The 19,414-nt window shown below is 40.4% G+C and overlaps 1 protein-coding gene and 1 long non-coding RNA gene across 3 annotated transcripts in view; one reads left to right on the top strand and one right to left on the bottom strand.

Annotated features, from left to right (window-relative positions):
* LOC142047947 (uncharacterized) overlaps positions 1 to 12,869 on the bottom strand; it is a 26,565-nt gene extending 13,696 nt beyond the window's left edge. The window contains exons 1-2 of the long non-coding RNA XR_012657279.1: positions 12,782 to 12,869; positions 11,488 to 11,643 (exon numbers count right to left, since the gene is read on the bottom strand). This is a non-coding gene — a long non-coding RNA (uncharacterized LOC142047947). The remainder of the gene's footprint in view (positions 1 to 11,487; positions 11,644 to 12,781) is intronic.
* The window catches only part of NFATC3 (nuclear factor of activated T cells 3), a 163,502-nt gene continuing 156,563 nt past the window's right edge, over positions 12,476 to 19,414 (top strand). For both annotated transcript variants that reach the window (XM_032780949.2, XM_032780948.2), the window contains exon 1: positions 12,476 to 13,093. In XM_032780949.2, the coding sequence (XP_032636840.1) occupies positions 12,994 to 13,093 (100 nt within the window). In that variant the 5' untranslated portion in view covers positions 12,476 to 12,993. The remainder of the gene's footprint in view (positions 13,094 to 19,414) is intronic.

Here is a 19,414-nt window from a genome sequence, read left to right as displayed (position 1 = left end):
TTCATCCCCTCTGGGGCACCTGGCATATGCCACTGTTGGAAGACAAGATACTGGGCTAGATGCACCTTTGATCCGACTCAGTATGGTGTTCTTATGTTCTTATTATATCATTTTCCAATGATGAAGTGCTAGTTTGCAATTCTGGGTTTACTCTCCAACTTCTCTTCTGTATTTCTGGCCCTCACTTTGAAACATTTTTTTAATTCTCTTTTCTCACCTCTTGGTACTGGGCCCCAGAGTTGTTTAAATACATCCAGTCTCTTTTCCCTTGTATTTCGCAAAATGTGTAGGTCATTTTCCATGTCATGTTTTTTCTTTCCAACCCTTATGTTCTCCTCATGATAACTTTCCATTTATACAGAAAGCTTCTCATCTGTGCATCTTTAACTGCTTATTACTGATCACTTACCCTTTTTGTCGATGACTCATTTCTCTTGCCTTGTTTTTAATATCTTATGACCCTTCAAATTTACCTTAACTGTAAGTTCAACTGCAAGAAGTAAGCATAAGTTCATTAAATGTCATGATATCCTTTAACAACAAATGTTGATGAGAAAAGATACAAGAGAGTCAGAAGCTGCGTTTTCTATCTTTGTTTTTCTTTTCTCTTCCATTTTGCATGCTTTTGTCTTGTCTTTTAGGAAATAGAATCTGACTCTAGCAACAACAGCTCCAGCCCATCTTAACCAATTACTTCTCTTTTCCCCAAAAAGAACAGTTGTGACTATCTTTGATACCATCTAAAAGACTGTCAAACAAGGAATTTTTCGTTCTAAAATCTCTCTCCAGCTAAAGAGAAATGGAACAAGAGATGTCAAAATGAACACTTTATTTAATACTTCATATTTCAAATGCTTTTCCTTTTCTGTATCTTTAATAAGAGGTTAAAATACTTTAATGGTATTTGACATTTCCTGATCTGTTTTCTCAGATTTATTTATTTGAAATTATCTGCCAAATAACTTCTGCAAATCATTTATTCTGTAGCTTTTTTGCAATTAGCTTATTGTGATTAACAGATAACAGAAACCCAAGCTGCTTTAATGGCCAGGTAGGTATTGTTTCTATTCACTGACTGAATGAAGAAACCCTTAGAATTGGATTGCTAGTGTGAATGCATAATCAAAATGTGCTTTACATAAATATTCACTTAAAATTTGCTGTTCTGGCAAGCATTATCTACAAGAGAACTCATTCATTCCACCTTCATATAGTACACTATTTGTCAAGGGTTTTTTTTATTTGTTTGTTTTTTATTTTACCTTCACTGCGTTTTATAGCTTTTGAAAATAAACCAATTTTCCTTTTCTGTGGTATAGGAACATGGGACTGTCCATATCAGAACCCATCAATGGTACATTTAGTCTTGTATTCTGTTGCCAACAGTGTCTTATGCTGAATGCTTCAGAAGAGGTGAGGAACCCCCAAGTTTCATTTGACCTATTGTACAAAGCTATGATGGGAGAAAAACCTCTTCCTTTATCCTGCAGCTTACTAGCTTACCATTAAAGAAATTCTAAGTATACTTATAAATAAATATTTGCTTTCAATAAGTTTTAAGTTAAAATACAATACATAACAGTGTAAAGAAATGTTCAAATACAGGACATTTTGGTTAGAACTCACCTAATCAGAGAAAAATAAAATGTGTGGAGCATTCTGTCAGACAGCTGTAAACATATTACACTTAGAGAGTCCAACTGAGATTGGGGCACCATTGTGCTATTTTCTCTATGTATACAGAGTTTATAATGTAAATAGACAAGACAGTGGGAGAAAGGAAGTATTATTATCCCCATATCAGAGACGAGAGAACTGAGGCACAGAGATTAAGTGACTCTCCTAAATTGGCACAGGAAGTTTGTGATAGAGGTGGGAAAGGAACCTAGATCTTCTCCATCCCACTCCAGTGTCTTATCCACAAGACCATCCCTTCTCCAATAAATGATGAATTAATAAATTCAGCATTATGGAAATTAGTTTTAAAATGCCACCCTCCATCAATATTCAAACTAAGAACTTTATAAGCAGTCATTTTAGTTTTCACAAAAAACACACTAGTTTAAAATACATACAGTAAGGGACAGTTTATTATTCCATGCAAATGTTGGCCTCAGTTGTCCTCTCACTGCCCCGAGTGTAAAGTATTTGTCCAGATAATTGCCTCAGAAGCAGAAGCCCATTCTGGGGGCACCTTCATGTTGATGTCAGTAAAAATGTTGATAATATGTTTACCATGCCTTCCAGCTGAGAATCTCAAAGAACTTTACTAACACTGTTATTCTTGATAAAGTTTTGTGAAGGAAGCTATGTGATTGGGTACTGCCTGACATCTAACTGCAAGTCGTTTAGTTCTCCTACCGTACATATATCATGGTGACTCCACATGGGGCAAATCCCATCTGTACCTTAAATACTATAAAAGTTTAAAATAGCAGAAAACGTTATGAAGTAATGTCTGCTTTACATGCCAAAATATTAATCAAATAATAAAGAAAGGCAGTAATTCTTTAATATCTGAAATATACTGAAGAAAAATACAGTAAAGTGGACTAATCTTACCACAGCAATTCTGGGGAGCGATGAAACTTCCTGGGGAAGGCTGTAAAATGGTTAAATGAGACTCCATGGCCCTATTAAGTTTTTATGTGGGGTGTGTTTTTGTCAACACACACCTTGTGAGCAATCTCTTTTATTTTGTAAAGTTTGTTGAATTATAATGCCCCATTGATCAGCTCCACAGCATAAAAAAGGTGGAGGGAGGTACTGGGTTTACATAACATCTTTACTACTGATAATTGTGGCGCGGACAGTCTTACCAGAATGGCTCCATTTTGCAGCTATCTCCTTTTGCCTGAAAATTGTACTCAACATTTTATCAAACACCAATCAAATCACTCTCTTACATTCCAGCTAACAATTACCAAGCATTCTAATGTCTGAATTAGGACAGCTGCTAAAGTTCTTACGACTTCCAATACTGTACAGTTCTTATTGGGTTTTTTCCAATTCCCTGGTGCCAAGAGTTTCACATTTCACCTATGCACTGGTAATTAGCCAAGGAAATTATTAAAATACCCAGATGTCACATATTAAATATAAATAACCTATGACCTTGTGTGCAGAATGCAAACTCTTTGTCCTGCATGCATGCTAAACTTAGCTAGCATACTTTCACTTCACAATTTTATGATTGAAAGAAAATTAGGGTATTACTCTTATACCAAAATAATATCTTTCTCATGCATAACAAACATTCTGTACACTTAAAAATGGATCTGCATGGTTAGCTATGTGAGAAATAAACAATGTGGTATTTTGGTTTTGTATAGGCACCCTGCAAACGTATTTTGTGAAAGTCTTTGAGGACAGACATTATGTATATAAAATGTATTCATAATAAATATTCAAATTGGAAAACAAGAAGTAAAATTTAGGAATTTAGTTTACTAGGGATTCTTCATTACAAAAAGTATCCCTTGATGCACTCAGGCTTTTTTCAGTAATGTAGCTGAAAAAGTACTAACATGGATGTTGCCAAAGAACATTATCTACTATTTGCAGTAATCAAACAATTATCTTTTGCTATGCTTTACTCATCTACTTTGTGACAGTTAGAGTGCATCACTTTAAAACAGGTCTAGAATGAACCAGAAAAGAGAGTCAGACCAGACACAAACAATCCTAAATATTCATAATTTGGGTCATAGAGTATTAATATTTGGTTTACTAAGTTATATTGGGCTAACTGCTAACCAAGTGCAGCCAGGCTGCACTGTGTGTATGTGTGTGGGGTGGGTGTCAGCAAAATCCCCTGCTGTAAGGTATATATGAATTGTGTTGGCTGGAAACCCAAGACTCCACATTGTCATACATAGGATGATATCAGAGAGATGAAACGTGCATGGTGGGGAATGGGTAGGTCTTTGGGACTGACAGTCATAGCACACCTAGCTGACAGCCCTGTTTTGGAGAGGGTCAAAGTACATTAAAGAAAAGAATACTCCTTTCTCCCCAAGATAATCAGGCATGAGCACTAATTTCAGCTTCCAGTGAATTCAGTTTGTAACCCCACCTAGAATGCACTGCAGTAATCTAGTCTAGAGGCTACAAAGACATGAATCATGGTGTCAAAGGACACTTCTGAAAGAAAAGGCCACAATCTCCTAACAAAACATAAGTGAAAAAAGCTGTCTAGGTAACTTCTACTATTTGATAATTCATAAGCAACTAGAAGCCTAGCCAACTTTCTAAGTTTTAGACTTAAGTCACAGAAGTGGATTTAAACCTTCAGAGAGGCTGTTATAACCTCAGCCAACTTCTCCACTTTCCTCTCCAACCCATGACCACCACATCAGTCTCCCTCAGGATTGAGCTTCTGCCAGCTCACTGTTGTGTGTGCCTCAGTCATACTCATTCTGAAAGGCTTTACAGCATTGGGTTGGGATTTGAATGGGGGGATGATGAGCATTTGGACAGTGATATTGTTCTTCCATGTCACCCTTGACACTAGGAAGTTGTGAAGATAAGGAGGAGGAATGGGGAGAGGGTCTCTTAAGAAAGAAATGAGAGTTTAGAGTGGGGCTGGAGAACAAGGATGTAGAGGTTTGGTATGTATGATTTTGAAGTAAATTAACCATTACACAGATTACTATAAATAAACTATGCATTACTTAAAAATGCATCTTAATATAGGCATGTGCATAGATTTTCTTCTAAGTATGTTGTAAATGCTATCATGTAGTTGAATAGAAGGCCACAGGCCTTGCCATGCCCATTTGTTTCAATTATCTTACTCAGTGCCATGCAATATCTTTATTTTTTGTGAGTGCCACCTGCTGAAATTTACAGTGGATTTAAATAATGTAATGCCCAATTGTCTGCATGCAGCACAAGCACAACTATCTGAAAACTGCACAAAAAGCTGTGGGAAGAAGGTTGTTTTGTAGTGATGATGAGAAAAACAGTGCTATGAAATGCAGATTTTTTAGTACACCACACTTATTAGAAATATATTCTGTGTCCTAGTTGATATCAAAGGGCATGGATCAAATAAATGCTTACTTGAGTTTAAAATATTACTTACAACACAAAAAGTTTGCCTGTACTTCTCTCCTGGGACATGCATAGTGACTAATCTACTGATACATTAGCTAGAACAGGAGGCTGCTATGGTTACTCCTATAATGTAATTTGACACAGCAATTATTTGGCTTCAAAGAAGATATTATCAAAGGCAGAAATTCCAAACTATCTGCTTGGAAAACTCTTCAAAATCCTTCAAAGTTCTAAATTTTGAATCAGAAAGCTCCCTGAAAAGAGCCAGTAGTTGTAGAAAACCACATTAGATGTAGTTTACTATAGCAAGAGTTCATTGTAGTCCTCTTTCATTCAAGAATGTATGTGTGGTTTTTGGCGTCTTAGCTAATCCAATTACACATTCTTTTCCAGCTTGTGTAGCTACATGACCTTGAAGTTAGAGGTAAAAGCAAGTTCCAGGCCAATTGAGATTGAGCTCATTGTAAAGGTTGGTGCTTCCTTGGAGAGAGGAAGTTGGCTGCCCTGCAAGAGAATCAACCTTTTGATTAAGCATTGCATAAGCAGTAGCCCCTTGTTATGTTTTTAGGTGAAGAAACAGAGTTATGAAGCAGTCAGTAGTGGGTGGGAAATTATGATAAAATCATCCTCTCAGATTGGATAAATAGCATAAAGCACTAGGACTGTAAGATAGCCATGAATGTATGGCTGTTCTAAACAAAGCTGCAAACAGTGCTGCTTTTGTACTGGCTTGTTTCAGTTTTGTACTATTTTCTTTGCATTTGCAAAATGTATATGTTGCTTTAAAAGTTAGGTAGCCCAGATAATATTACCTAATATATGTATATGCATCGCCTGATGGCTGTGTAGAGGTGTATGGTATAAATAATCCTTAGGATTTATATGGCACTTTTCATCTTCAAAGTGCTTTACTAGCATGAACTAATTCATTCCATCATCTCTGAAATACATAAATAATATATTACCTCAGTTTTTAAATGTGGTAACAATGGCAAATAGGTTAAAGACCAAATTTTCAAGTGTACACTAATTTGTGATGCAGAATTTGATGCTTATGGCCTGATTTTCAGATGTGCTGTCAGTAATTCTAATGGAAGTCAAAGGGAGCTGCAGCTGCTCACCAACTGTGAAAATCCAGGCCTAGAAGTCTCTAGAGGCAGCCAAAACTAGCGAATGCATATGAAAATATTGGCCTAAGAGGTCCTTGAAGGATTTGGGCCTTCTTGGCTATTAGTCCTAGACTCAGGCCAGAAAACTATACTTCTTTCTGAAGTGTCTTCCTGTTAAGGATTGTCATCAGGGGCAGATGTAGCTTCCTAATTCAATGGATGTACTCTACTAGTGGTGGGGCTCAGTAGGGGGATGGGAGATAAGAAAGGGCCCAGGTTATGGGATTGCTGCCCTCCCATGGGCCATGTGTATGGCTGTGGGGATACTCCTGCCTTTTACTGAGCTCTGGTCCCACTGCTAGTGGGAGTGGTATCCCCAATCCCACATCTACCACCAGGCTCTTGGGTTGGTGGGTTGCCTTGGGTCTGGCATCATGATGCCAGCAGCAGTGGAATCTGGCCCAGCCTAGAGCCAGGGCATTGCTTTCTGCACTAGCAGAGCATGTCTACATTACACAATTAAGTTGACTTAAGTCGACATACAGCCACCACAGTAATTAAAGTGGTGTTTCACATCCACAAAATGCTCCTCCTGTGGGCAGTGCACATATGAGGAATTGTAAGGTACTGACAACTGACGTCCCCCCACACCAAAGCTGACATCTCATGGTATCAGCCCCTGACAATGGGGCTTCAGCCATGAGCCCTCTATGAGGCTGACAGGTGATGTAAGTAAAGCAGTGTGTACGTGGACAGTGCGCCATCATAACTACATGAACTTAAGTGCTACACCTCTCATGGCCTTACATCGACTTAACTCTGTAGTGTAGACCAAGCCTCAGTGGTAGGCGCCAAACTTGAATGGCAAGTTGCAATGCCATCCACTGCCAGACCAAACCTGAGTGGTGCTGTAGGTTTCATTTATCTTAAACTTTGAGTAATTTAGCCACCCCTTCCCTGTACAAAACAAAAGCCCCATCCAGTCATCAGTCCACAGAAAAGAATACTGCATAGTTATCTTTTATATAGTGTTATTGCAGGGAAAATACCATCTCTAGAGAGATTTAGACTGTCACACCTCATTCCAGCTGGCTCTTGTATCAACCATCCTACACTAGTAGGTGCTTCCGGGCAATCACCTCCAGGTGTTGCTCCAGATTACTAAAATTTTCAAATGTACTTACCTGGTTTAGCACTTGACAAGATCAAGAAACTCATGTAAACATCCAAATTTGAAAATTTTGGCCAATTTAATATTTATTTCAGATCATCTGCCTCTTTAAATTTCCAATGGTTAGTTTTTTGTCTTATTAAATTATTATTTTAATAAACACCACAAAATACCATTCAGATATTCTGAAACATATAATTACATTCCCATTTCTTCACATACTCTTCTCATTCAGAGAGCCAATACATCAAAGTAACTTTATAAAAAAAAAAATAGCTTGAAGGCTAAATGTCTCTTCTAAACCATATACACACTGGACAACACCACACCTGACACCATGTATGTGAGTGAAACAGTTCTGCACTGAGCATTTGTCTTATGCAGTGTTCTCATTCTCAAGAAGATGAGCGATAAAGAGCTTCCAAAATTTACTCAGACAAATCCCTTCTGCCCTGAATTTTATATATAGAAAAAAAGTTTAATAGAATGCCATCTACCTCATCTGAGAATGCAGGGTCTTACACTAATTTAAACGTACAGTTTCCTTTTTCAACTGTAGAGGCTAATTGTTTTTCCACTTTTTATTTCTGTCAGAATGGGTAGAGATGGAGAGGATTAATATGGCTCCTTGCATAGGGGGACAGACCTGGAAGGGACCTCCTGGGTACCTGAGTCCAGTCCCCTGCTACCATAGGCAACTGCATGATCTTATTCCATCAGAAACTTATCAAGCACCATCTTAAAAGTTGTTAGCTTCCAGAACTCATATTGGAAGACAGTTCAAAACCTCATAGTTAGAAATTGTCTACTAAGTTCCAATCTAAATTTATTCATGGACAGTTTATACCCATTTGTTCTTGTGCCAACTTTGTCGTTCAGCTTAAATAGCTCTTCTCCTTCCCCCTTAGCCTTTAGTCTCTTATTGGTAGATAGATTTCCATTTCCCTGATCATCCGAGTAGCCCTTCTCTCAGTATACAGCCACCACAGTAATCAAAGCTGTATTTTCCATCCACACTATGCTCCTTCTGTTGGTGGTGTGCGTCTTCACCAGGAGCACTGCCACCAACTTAACTGTATGGTGCATTATGGGGCTGACAGCTGAAGCTTTGTAGTGAGGAGGCGTGGCCACCCTCAGAGATTGACAAGAAGGGGCTGCCTGCTGGGTGGAGCCAGGAATGCCACACCTCGCCTGCTGGAAGCTGAGAGATGGTACAGGAAGGGGAAGTATAAAAGGCCAGCCCTGCAGCTCAATTGGGCTGGAGCTGTCAAGGGAGACAGATGCAACCTGAAGAAGACCCAGGCCCCACTGAGGACTAGTGAATGTTCCCAGGGCTCCCAGCTGATGGAGATGCCAAGGTGCTGCCACCTAAGGACCAGCCAGAGCTCCTGGAGCTGCTAGCTGAGACACCAATGAGCTGCTGGGGCTGCTGCTGGCCACCTACCCTGGGGAGATGGAGGACAACAACACTGTAAAGGTACCAAACCCTGGGGATGTCAAAAGTAGCCCAGGGAAACTAGATGACAGTCTGGTTGAGAGTTGGCCTGATACAGCTCAGTGTGTTGTGGGTGGATCCCGACTGATCCAGTAGTGGACCACTTTGCTACTGTCAGTCCCTGGACTGGAATGCGGTTGAGTTGGATGGGCCTGCATCCCTCCTGGCACCTCACCCCTGGGGTGGCTGCCTTCCTACACTAGGACAGGAGACCTGTATTAGTCTAGTGTCTGCTGAGCTCGGCCCCTGAACTGTGTTGGTGCTCATTGAGGCCAGAGCCTCGAACTATTTGCTGCTCCACCCTGACTGAGGACTGGAGTTAATATATTGCTTTACTGATCAGCCTAGCCTGAGGCTCTGAATACTAGGAACAGCTAATTTGTCCTTTTTAGATCACCCTCATAGGTGTGTGCTAGCAAGGAGGGTGGCCTCCCTCAGACTGACAGGGACGGACAGCCACACATGCTTACAAACCTGAATTCATCTTTCTTTAATATGGGTGACTGGAACTGTATTCTAGATGAAGTCTTATCACTGCCTTGTAAAATAGCATTAATGTTTCCTTTTCTCTGCTGGAAATACTTTGCCCAATATACCCTAACATCATAGTTCCTGTTTTCTCAGATACATTACATTGGTGGGTCACAGACATCCTGTGATTGATTGATACGCTCAGGTCTTTCTCCTCCTGACTTTTCCAACTGATGAGCCTCAGCTCATAACAGAAATTCTTGAGTCCCTAAAGTGCATGACCTCACACTTTGCTATTACATTTCATCCCATTTCTATTATTTGTCTTCTAGGCTTCACAAGCTTCTTTCAAAAAATTTCTTGCTGGAGTTTACAGGGAATGTCCCATTACACACAATTTATTCCCTTCTTTCCTTTTACCACCTCTGTCCTGGCCACTTTCAAGGGACCTCAAAAAGGAGAAAACCAACAAAAATGGGAGAGGCACTATCATGTGCCCATACAGACTTTTGTAAACAGCAACAAATAGGAAAAGACTGTACATTGAAACTGATTTCGATGTTTTAACTTATCGCTAGAAAAGAAAAGGTTCTTGGCTCACGTTGTATCTTCAACTTCACTTATTCTTAACCAAATGATCACTGCATATACATATAATCTAATTCAGTAGACTTAGTATATTAATTAGGGCTGTTGATTAATCGCAGTTAACTCACGTGATTAACTCAAATTAATCAATTAATTGCAGGTTTAATCCGCACTGTTAAACAATAGAATACCAATTGAAATATATTAAGTGTTTTGGATGTTTTCTACATTTTCATAAGTATTGTATTCTGTGTTATAATTGAAATCAAAGCATATATTATTACACGTATTTGCACTATAAAAATGATAAAAGAAATAGTATTTTCAATTCACCTCATACAAGTACATTGTGAACAAAAAGCGGGCAGCATTATCGCCTGCAAATATAAACAAACTTGTTTGTCTGAGCAATTGGCTGAACAAGAAGTAGGACTGAGTGGACTTGCAGGTGCTAAAATTTTACATTTTATTTCTGAATGCAGTTTTTTTATACATAATAGAAACATTTGTAAGTTTTTTTTTATTATAAAGAGATTGCACTACAGCAATTATATTAGGTGAATTGAAATACTGTTGTCTTTACAGTAGAATTACTTTTAGTCAAAAATAAAGCGAGCACTATACACTTTAGTCTGTGTTGTAATTGAAACAGTATATTTGAAAATGTATCTGACACAGGTTAAACCATTAGTGGTATATACATTTTTGTGTATTAGTTAAACCATGTCATGTTTCCTAACAGTGGGTGTTTAAGTCCCATTAGTGTGGCTAGTGCTGTCTTCAATTCCTAACATAAACCTAAAATGCTTCAAAATGAAATTTCTATAGACTAGTCTGTTATTTCTAGCAGCCTTTATGTTTTATTATCCCATAGCACATTGTAGTGAGAGTTTTAGCTCAAAATGAGGGATCATTGGAAGATATTCAGATGTGAGGTTTCTTATACAGCAGATTCCAATCTTCTTAGGCTATACCACTATGGTCTCACTTCTGTTTTTTAGTCACGAGGACTGGTGTCTGATTTATAAAAACAATATAATTAACACAATTTCCTTTGTACTTCTAATTTTCACATGTATCTTGAAATGAGGCAAAGTTGTACATAACTAAGGGTATACTATTGTAAAGACTCAATATTCTTAGATCTCTATCCTTTTCTCATCAAAGACCTTTTTTCCCCTGATGATGCACGATGCACAGCAGATACTGTAAGTTACTCACAATTATTCAAGCCCTCTCTTTAAGAAGCCTGAAACTTCAGAGGATAGCAGTACCCAATAGTTACTCTCTAATTTAGTTTAATCAAAAATTAAAATTTCATCTACTTGTGCAGATTCATTTGTCTACTTCTATGTTAGTCATTAATAAATACTATATATTTGAACACCACTAGACTATATATGAAAATGATCAAATACCCTATTTATTCTCTTTGACAGGCAAGATTAGTTGTTTGACACTTATTTCTCAGTTTAAAACCCTCAGGACTTTGCCCCCTTACTCATCATAATTTATTGCTCTTAAAAATATCTTATAGCCAGATCTTATCAAAAGGCTTTACAAGAAAGCAAGTAAATGTTTGTCAAAACACTCACCTACTATATTTTCCCCTAACTACACCAACAGTGTCATGTTTTTCACCTTAAAGACAGATTACTGATTAATTCCAGTAGGTCCTTATTTTTCTGTTGTACCAGTTTACTTGCATGTCAATTAGTTTCACTGAAAATGAGGTGAAATTCTTCAGTGGTCTGTAATAAATCCAATTAAAGTTAAGGATGGTGTTTTAATTTCACCTTTGAAGTGAAAAATCAGCCTTAGCCTTTCCATAGTTTTAATGATTAGTAAACCCAGAGGGAAAGAAACACTTTAAGCAAAAGAAAAAACTATAATTTTACTTGAATAAAAGTAACAGTACTTTAATTGCCTTTTACTTAGGGAAAAAGTTGGTCTCTTTCATGTTGTTTGCAGTGTTGTAGCCATCTTGGTCCTGGGATATTACAGATGCATATGGTGGTAATGTTTATTGGACCAGTCTCTGGGGGTAAGAGAGACAAAGTTGGGAACTAGGCAGAGCTGGGTGCAGTTGGGAAGCTTCTCTCTCACCAACCGAAGTAGGTCTAATAAAAGATGTTACCTCACCCACCTTCTCTCTAATATCCTGGGACCTGCATACCTACCACAGTCCTTACAGAACAATTAAGGGGGGTAAGGAGCGATGAGGCTGGGCGGGGTGGGGCTGTGCTCCCAGCTGTGCTGGGGGGTGGGCATTCTTTGGTATTTCCAGTCGTCTGCTTCCCCGCCCCATTTTGACTCCCCCGAAGGCTGCGGTCAAACGCTGCTGCTCCAGGCGGTGGATCCTCTCCTGCATCAGGGGGTGGCAAGCCTACGCCGGTGGGCGACGCCCCGCACAGCTCCCTGTAACACCCCCGCCCCGTGTCCCTGAGGAGGCTGGGCCTCAACACTACGTCGCCCAGTGGCCTGGAGGCAGAAGGTTCGATCTGTATCACGTGGCCTGCCCTGACGCGTCTCCTTCCCCTCCCCCGACCAAGTCACGAGGAGAGCGTCCGTTGGGGCTACGTCAGGAGCCAAACAGAGCGTCTATGAGACTGAGTGTGGGAAACGGTAGCGGGCGAGGGGCTGCGGAGTAGGCGCGAGGAGAAGGGGTGGAGTTAGGGCGTGCAGAAGCTGCCAGTACCAAAGCATCAGGGAAGGGGGGCGTGGTCAGCGCACGAGGGAAGAGGAGGGAGAAGGACGGGGCGATTCGGCGAAGTGTCCCCGCGCCTGAGGGGCAGTGAGAGCGCCAGGGGTGGTCGGCGCGGGAGGGACCAACAAGGGTCGCGCTAGCGCGTGTGCCCCGGTGAGAGGGCGGCGGGGGGCGGGGCCTACCTCTGTCCGTAGTGATTGCCCACCCCTTGAGTGACAGACGGAGTCCGAGTGAGGGAGCAGGGTCGGTAGCTGGCGCGGCCGGTGCTCGCTCTCCGCACACGCGATCCAGTGCTATGAGGCGGCCCTGAGAGTCGCGGCGGGGAGCTCAGCCCAGCAGGAGCCCGGCGCGGCCCGGGGGGACTGGGTCTCGCTTCACACCCCCGGCCAAACCGATGACTACGGCAAACTGCGGCGCCACTGACGAGTTCGACTTCAGGCTGATCTTCGGGGAGGACGGGCAGCCGAGCCCGGGGCCGCCGTTGGGGCCTGCAGGTGCGTCTCTGCGGCTGCGGTCGGCTGTCGCGGTCCGCCTCCCCGCGGTGCGAGGAGGGGCGCTGGTTCCCGCTTTCCGAGGGGCCGGGCCGGGCTGGGCTGGGGGGAGCTGCCTAGCACTCTGGTGGGGAACGCTCCTCCCCATGGCGCGGAGGCCCCGTCGGGATCCTCCAGCCCTGCTTGTGGTTCGGGGTGAGTCCTGGTGGGGCAGGAGTGACGAGACTCTGCACCTTCCCCCTGCAGGGCGCCCTGCTAGGGCGCTGCTCAACCGGTTTCCCCTGAGCTGAGGGGCTCTAGTGGCAGCGACACTCGCGCACCAGCCAGCCTCCATTCGGGCAGTGTCGCCTCCCTGACACTGCCTTGGAAGTCAGGCTGCAGAGGCATAACGCGAGGATGGCCCAGTCACCACCGCATAGCGAACTCAGAGGCCTCCGTAATAATCCACGAAGCGCTGGAGACCCCCGCCTGCAGCGTGCTCGCACTTGGGCCATTCAGGGGCTGTCTGCCTCTTTCCCTAATACCTTGTAAAAAAGAACTGGCCTAGAATAACTTGGAATGGAGGGAGTCTCTGTACGTGCCTTGAACCTCACTGTGTTGTTTGGGAAGTAGTGTAGTATGGGCTTCTCCTGCCCCCAGCGTCTAACTTCCCAAGTGAGAAACTGAGCTAAGTTGAAGAGCAGGGATGTGCAGTCTCTTCCTTCTAGGAGCTTGCATCAGGAAGCAACACAGTACAAAGAAATTATGGTCTAGCTATATATTTATGGGTACTACTGAACGGCATTCTATCCCACCACACAGTGTTTTGGGATTAGTACAGGCTTTCTTTAGTTTCTTCTTGGCATTTTTTTTTTAATGGTACCAGATTTCAGTTTCACTGACAACCTGGTTCTCATAGGTTAGAAACCAAGTAATATTGGTAGGTAGTAAGGTATGAAGTGGGGAATGTTTTTTGGTGTTACAATGGAAAATCTATAATACACGTAGTGCAACAAATTTAAAAATGTCACTTGCTAGTGATACTTCTGGGTTTATTTTATCTATACAGCTTTTACATATCTCCTGTTGAGTGATCAGGGTTTTTTCACTTTCAGAGATATCACTTAGATGAGAACCATTTGTTTCTTGTTAGATATTGTTGATCTTTCTATGCGCTTTATTTTTTTTTTTTTTGTTCTCTTCTTGTTTTGTTTTAGCTAAGTACTCTATTTTTACCTGTAAAACAGAACCTGTATTATTGGAAAATACAGAATTAAAGTAAATCATAAGTATGGTGTAGGATGTACGCATATTAGGACTATTGCAACCTATGCAAGTTGGGAGTCACTGTGAAAATACAGTTTTGACCTGATTGTGGTAGTGTTGTGGAAGGCCCAATTTGTGTAACTGAGTTAATATGTTGCCTGTTGTTTGCCTGGTTTCAAGACACTGCTGAATATGGTATGTCTAGTCTACTAATAGTGCAGCCATTGTTCTGACTCTGTTCTCTCACTTGGCCGCGTGAGTAGTAGACACCTTTACAGTATCAGGATAAATGATAAAATTTTAATTGTAAATTTTAATATTAACCAAATATTATAAGTTGTATATATTAACAGCTTGCCTACCTTTGAGTATAATTAGGAAGTCGGCACCTAAGACCAAATGCATGACACCTTAAAAAGCACTTTTTACTAAGTCAGTTGCTGCTATGTAGAGCATTTCGAGGAAAAAAAATTTAATATCAAGACTACTGCTGTTCCAGTGGTCCTGGCTTTGTTAGTCAAATAGCATGCATGTCTGGTCTATAAAATACGTGTGATATAACTCAAAGGAAACCAAAGGAAAATTATAGCAATTGTTAATGGATACGGATCAGTGTTGATCTAGTGAAATTAAAAACATTAAAATTTGAAATGTTCTGCCATAGTGACAGCCTGAAAATAAAGCATGTCTCAGATTAATCATAGAACAAAAACTGAATTGGTCAAAATTCAATAGAATTTGGTAGAGTAATGTAGAATTAATGACGCAGACTAGTTGAAACTAGGATCAACCATTTTTACTATTGCGTACCTATAGAACGTTTGTTTGTGCAAAAGAGAATAACTGAAACATTTTTTAGGACTATCTGTAAACTAGATATTTGTCATTCATTCACGAGCCAGTTCATAATGGAAAACTTAGGGCAATGCTGAAATAGATTTGCGTATCCATTTAGGTGTAATCGGAACTGTAGCCCGGACAACCTGGGATCCATGTTCCCTTCTGATTTCCCCACATGTGCGAAGAATTTATTGCACCATAGGAGGTGTTATGTGAACTATACCTCCCACATGGTGACAAACAAAAATCATGTTTTGGGTGGGGCTGAGGGTCAGAGTTTGGAAGCGGGCTCACGGTTGCGGTCAAGGGGTTGAGGGCTCTGAGCGGGTAGTGGGCTCTGTGGGGGCTGGAGGCAGAGGGTTGCAGTGTGGGCCTGATTAGGGGCTCAGGCTAGGCAGAGGTTGGTTGGGGGTAGGACTCAGGTAGGCGATGAGGGGTCAGGGCGGCGCAGAGTAAGTGTGGGGGGTGAGGGCTTCTGGCTGGGGGTGTGGGCTCTGAGGTCGGGCCAATGATGAGAGGTTTGGGGTGCAGGAGGGTGCTCCTGGGCTATGGCAGAGAGAGAGGGGTCCCTGCTCTCCCTTCCTGCAGCAGCAGCTCCAGTCCTGAGACACAGGATAGGCTCCCTTCCCCTGGCCACGGCAGGTCCAGGGCCAAGGTAGGGGTCCCCCTCTCCTGGCTGTGGCAGGTTGGGGGTCAGGCTAGATTGGGGCTGGGGGAGGGACGCCTCTCCCATGGCTGCAGCAGGTCCTGGGCAGACGGGTTCCCTGAGCACTGCACGGTGCTAAATAGGCTGCTGCATGGCCACACAGTTTATAGAGAACTTGACTTGGGACTCCTAAATACATAGTCATGGTACAAAGGGGTTGGGACAGGTTCCTGCTTCTAAATACTATTATGCAAGAACTGCTAATCCTCTGCAATTAGTTTATTCTGTTTGAGTGTATTCTGGTAATTTGAGGCAAACTTTATAAATGCTTTATGTCTCGATTTTTGGTGTGGTCAGCTGTGCAATAGGATATATTATGTCCTGTCAGTTTGCTATTTTATGCAGGGAGGTAGATCTAAATCAAGGCAATTTAAATAATTATTTAAATCACTAAATGGAACGCCTTGATGTAAATAATCAGTTTTAATCGACTGAAATATAAATGGAAAAGTTATCTTGCTAAAGCAAGATGCATTCTCATACAGCTATTAAAGCATGTTGATTTACAACTAAATAGAGCCTTTGTTATCTTTGGTACCTATGTTTGCTATCTGGGAGAGTGCACTATAACTATATACCAGGGGTCGGCAACCTTTCACAAGTGCTGTGCTGAGTCTTCACTTATTCATTCTAATTTAAGGTTCTGTGTGCCAGTCATACATTTTAACGTTTTTAGAAGATCTTTTTCTATAAAGTCTCTAATATATAACTAAACTATTGTATGTAAAGTCAATAAGGTTTTTAAAATGTTAAAGAAGCTTCATTTAAAATTAAATTAAAATGCAGAGCATGCCTCCCCCAGACCGGTGGCCAGGAACCGAGCAGTGTGAGTGCCACTGAAAATCAGCTTGCGTGACGCCTTTGGCACTTGTGCCATAGGTTGCCTACCCTTGCTATATAAATTTATTTAAGCAATTATATAGCTTTTCAGATCCTTTTAATTATACGTTTTAGTATGTTAGAAAATGGTGAAAGATATATTGCTACTTATTAGATAATGAGCTTTTTGCTCCATGATTTGTCAGGCTGCATTAGAATAATGAGTTTAATTAAACACAGTCAACAATGTATAAATTTTATTTTTATTAAACAAGACCTTAACACAGTACATAACATATTATGCCATATTTATGAAGCCTAACCTCAAAAGTTAGTCCTATAAAAGATATTACCTCACCCATGTTGTCTGTCTTCTGTTGGTGTGAGAGACAGAGCTCTTCTTCAAGTCTGGGAAAGGTACTCAGAGTGTCACAGCAAAACTCAGGGTGGAACAGATTGTTTAGCATAAGTAATTAGCTCATATTGTAGGATTAATTCTCCACAAGAGGATGAGTGCTGACATTTATGTAGCATTCTATAACTGTCTCTCTATTTTACTTCATTGTGGAATATTTCCACAAATCCATACTGCTTAAAAACAGTCATGACATGTTTAAAGTACATTTGTCATGTGTGCATATTTTCTATTAATATCAAAGTTAGCACACATTTAAAAATGAGTCTCTAACATTGCTGTTTGTCTTGATCCTACTGAAAGGAATCCTCTGTAAACTGTCCACGGAGACAGTATTTGATGACATTCATTCTAATTCAAGGTAGAATTAAATGGTTTTCCCCCTGAAAAAAACAGCCTTTAACTCAGTTTTTAATAAGTGGTTCATTAATTTAGCATATTTATTTTTTATTTAAATGTTATAATCTCTTATAACAAGCTTAGGCCTTAACATAGTTGTATTAGATTCAGATTTCATTTTAAACACATTTATTTTTAAAAAGTAAAATATACTATAATTTAAATCAAAACCTGATTTTTAAATAAATCAGTTTAAAAATATCAGTTTAAAAAAATCTACCCTGGTTTTATACACTGTAAAAATGTACATGACATATGACAGTGGGAAAAGCTATAACTATTGTATTAGAAACATAATTTTTCATTTAAGTATTTAAGAAGCTTAAACCTAACTATAAATCTTTCCCAATCCATGGGAGGCTTTTAGGATTGTTTAAAGTCTTACCTTGTGCTGTGCTCCTCCTTAAAGGAAATATTGGATGGATGGTGGGGAGAAAACTTCTAGGCATGTGGGAGAAATGCCCAACATTACCATTTTTTGGTAATAACATAGAAGATAAGTCTAAGCTGACACTTCTAACTTTAAAATCACTTTTCCAGTTATCTAGTCAAGAATACGGTTGTGGTATGGACTGACTATATATTTTAGAACTATGAATATACAGACTGACTCAAAGAACTAAAAAGCCATCTACTTCTTCAGTGCATTTAATTTATTACATTTTTTAAAAAAACTCCTATCCAAGGGAGGCCAATTGAAGACTTTGGGCACACTGACACACGTTTCAAAGAAGAGGCATTTGAAAACCAAAATCGGTCATCACAGCATTTTTTTTCTTTCCCGCTTTTCTCTCTTTCTGTCACGTCATTACTCCGCAGTAGGTCATTGAAATTCGTGTGTAATGCTTAATTTTGTGCTGGATTGCAGGAACGGTGACCAACTTGACTAGCGTAGTTGTGCTTGTACTGGTTAATCTGAACAATAGTAATTGCTGTTAGGGTGGTCTATATGAAAAATTGTTTAGCAGTATGCACCAATCTAAAGTCTAATACTGCAACCTTTTAGTTTTCAGATGAGTAGGGGGGTTGTGAGAGAGTTCCAAATCCTGGGTGCTTCCTCCGTCCACTCTCCTTGTCATAGTGTAGTAATCTTGTCCTTGCCATAGTGAAGACAGAAATGTTCTTCATTTCTGGAATGTGTAAAAGCCACAACACATACTTGGACTTCTAATTAATAAAGGTTTTAGTTTCTCTTTGACTCGCAGCACTATTGATCAGTATTGTTCTACTATAAAATTTTAGGCTGACCTCAAAATATACCTCTACCCCAATATAACACTGTCCTCAGGAGCCAGAAAATCTTACTGCGTTATAGGTGAAACCACATTGTATTGAACTTGCTTTGATCCGCCAGATTGCACAGCCCTGCCCCCCTGGAGCACTGCTTTACTGTGTTATATCTGAATTTGTGTTATATCGGGTGGTGTTATATCATGGTAGAGGTGTATATTAAGACACAGAATTTTATAAAACTTAAACAGTTTGATAGTGGCAGCTATTTATGATTTCCTTAAGAGTTGCATATAGCAACTCTTAACTTTAAAGTAGTATTGGAATTGTAATACTAACGCTCCCTCACAATCCAGTAGATTTTCATTTGTATATTTAGTTCTGCCAAATGTTACTTAGACTTTCTTGAAAGTACAAATTACAAATTTGAGGGACTAATGTTTTTAAAACTAAACAGGGTGATACCAAATTTGTGTCTTTCCTTAGGAAAGATTAAGCTCGACTGTTCAAACATTTTATGTAATATTTGACGCTTCACAATGTTCGCTGTTGAATAATGTAAATGAGGCTCTGCATGTCAATATTTATATTTGTTTTACAAATAAAATCAATATACATTTAAGCAAGACAGTGACAGTGTATGGTATGTACATAACATGGTATGCCTCTT

Source organism: Chelonoidis abingdonii, chromosome 19 (genome assembly GCF_003597395.2).
Source record: "Chelonoidis abingdonii isolate Lonesome George chromosome 19, CheloAbing_2.0, whole genome shotgun sequence".
NCBI lineage: Eukaryota > Metazoa > Chordata > Testudines > Testudinidae > Chelonoidis > Chelonoidis abingdonii.
The sequence above is the reverse complement of the archived record's forward strand: the minus strand, read 5'-3'. Positions and strand labels throughout refer to the sequence as shown.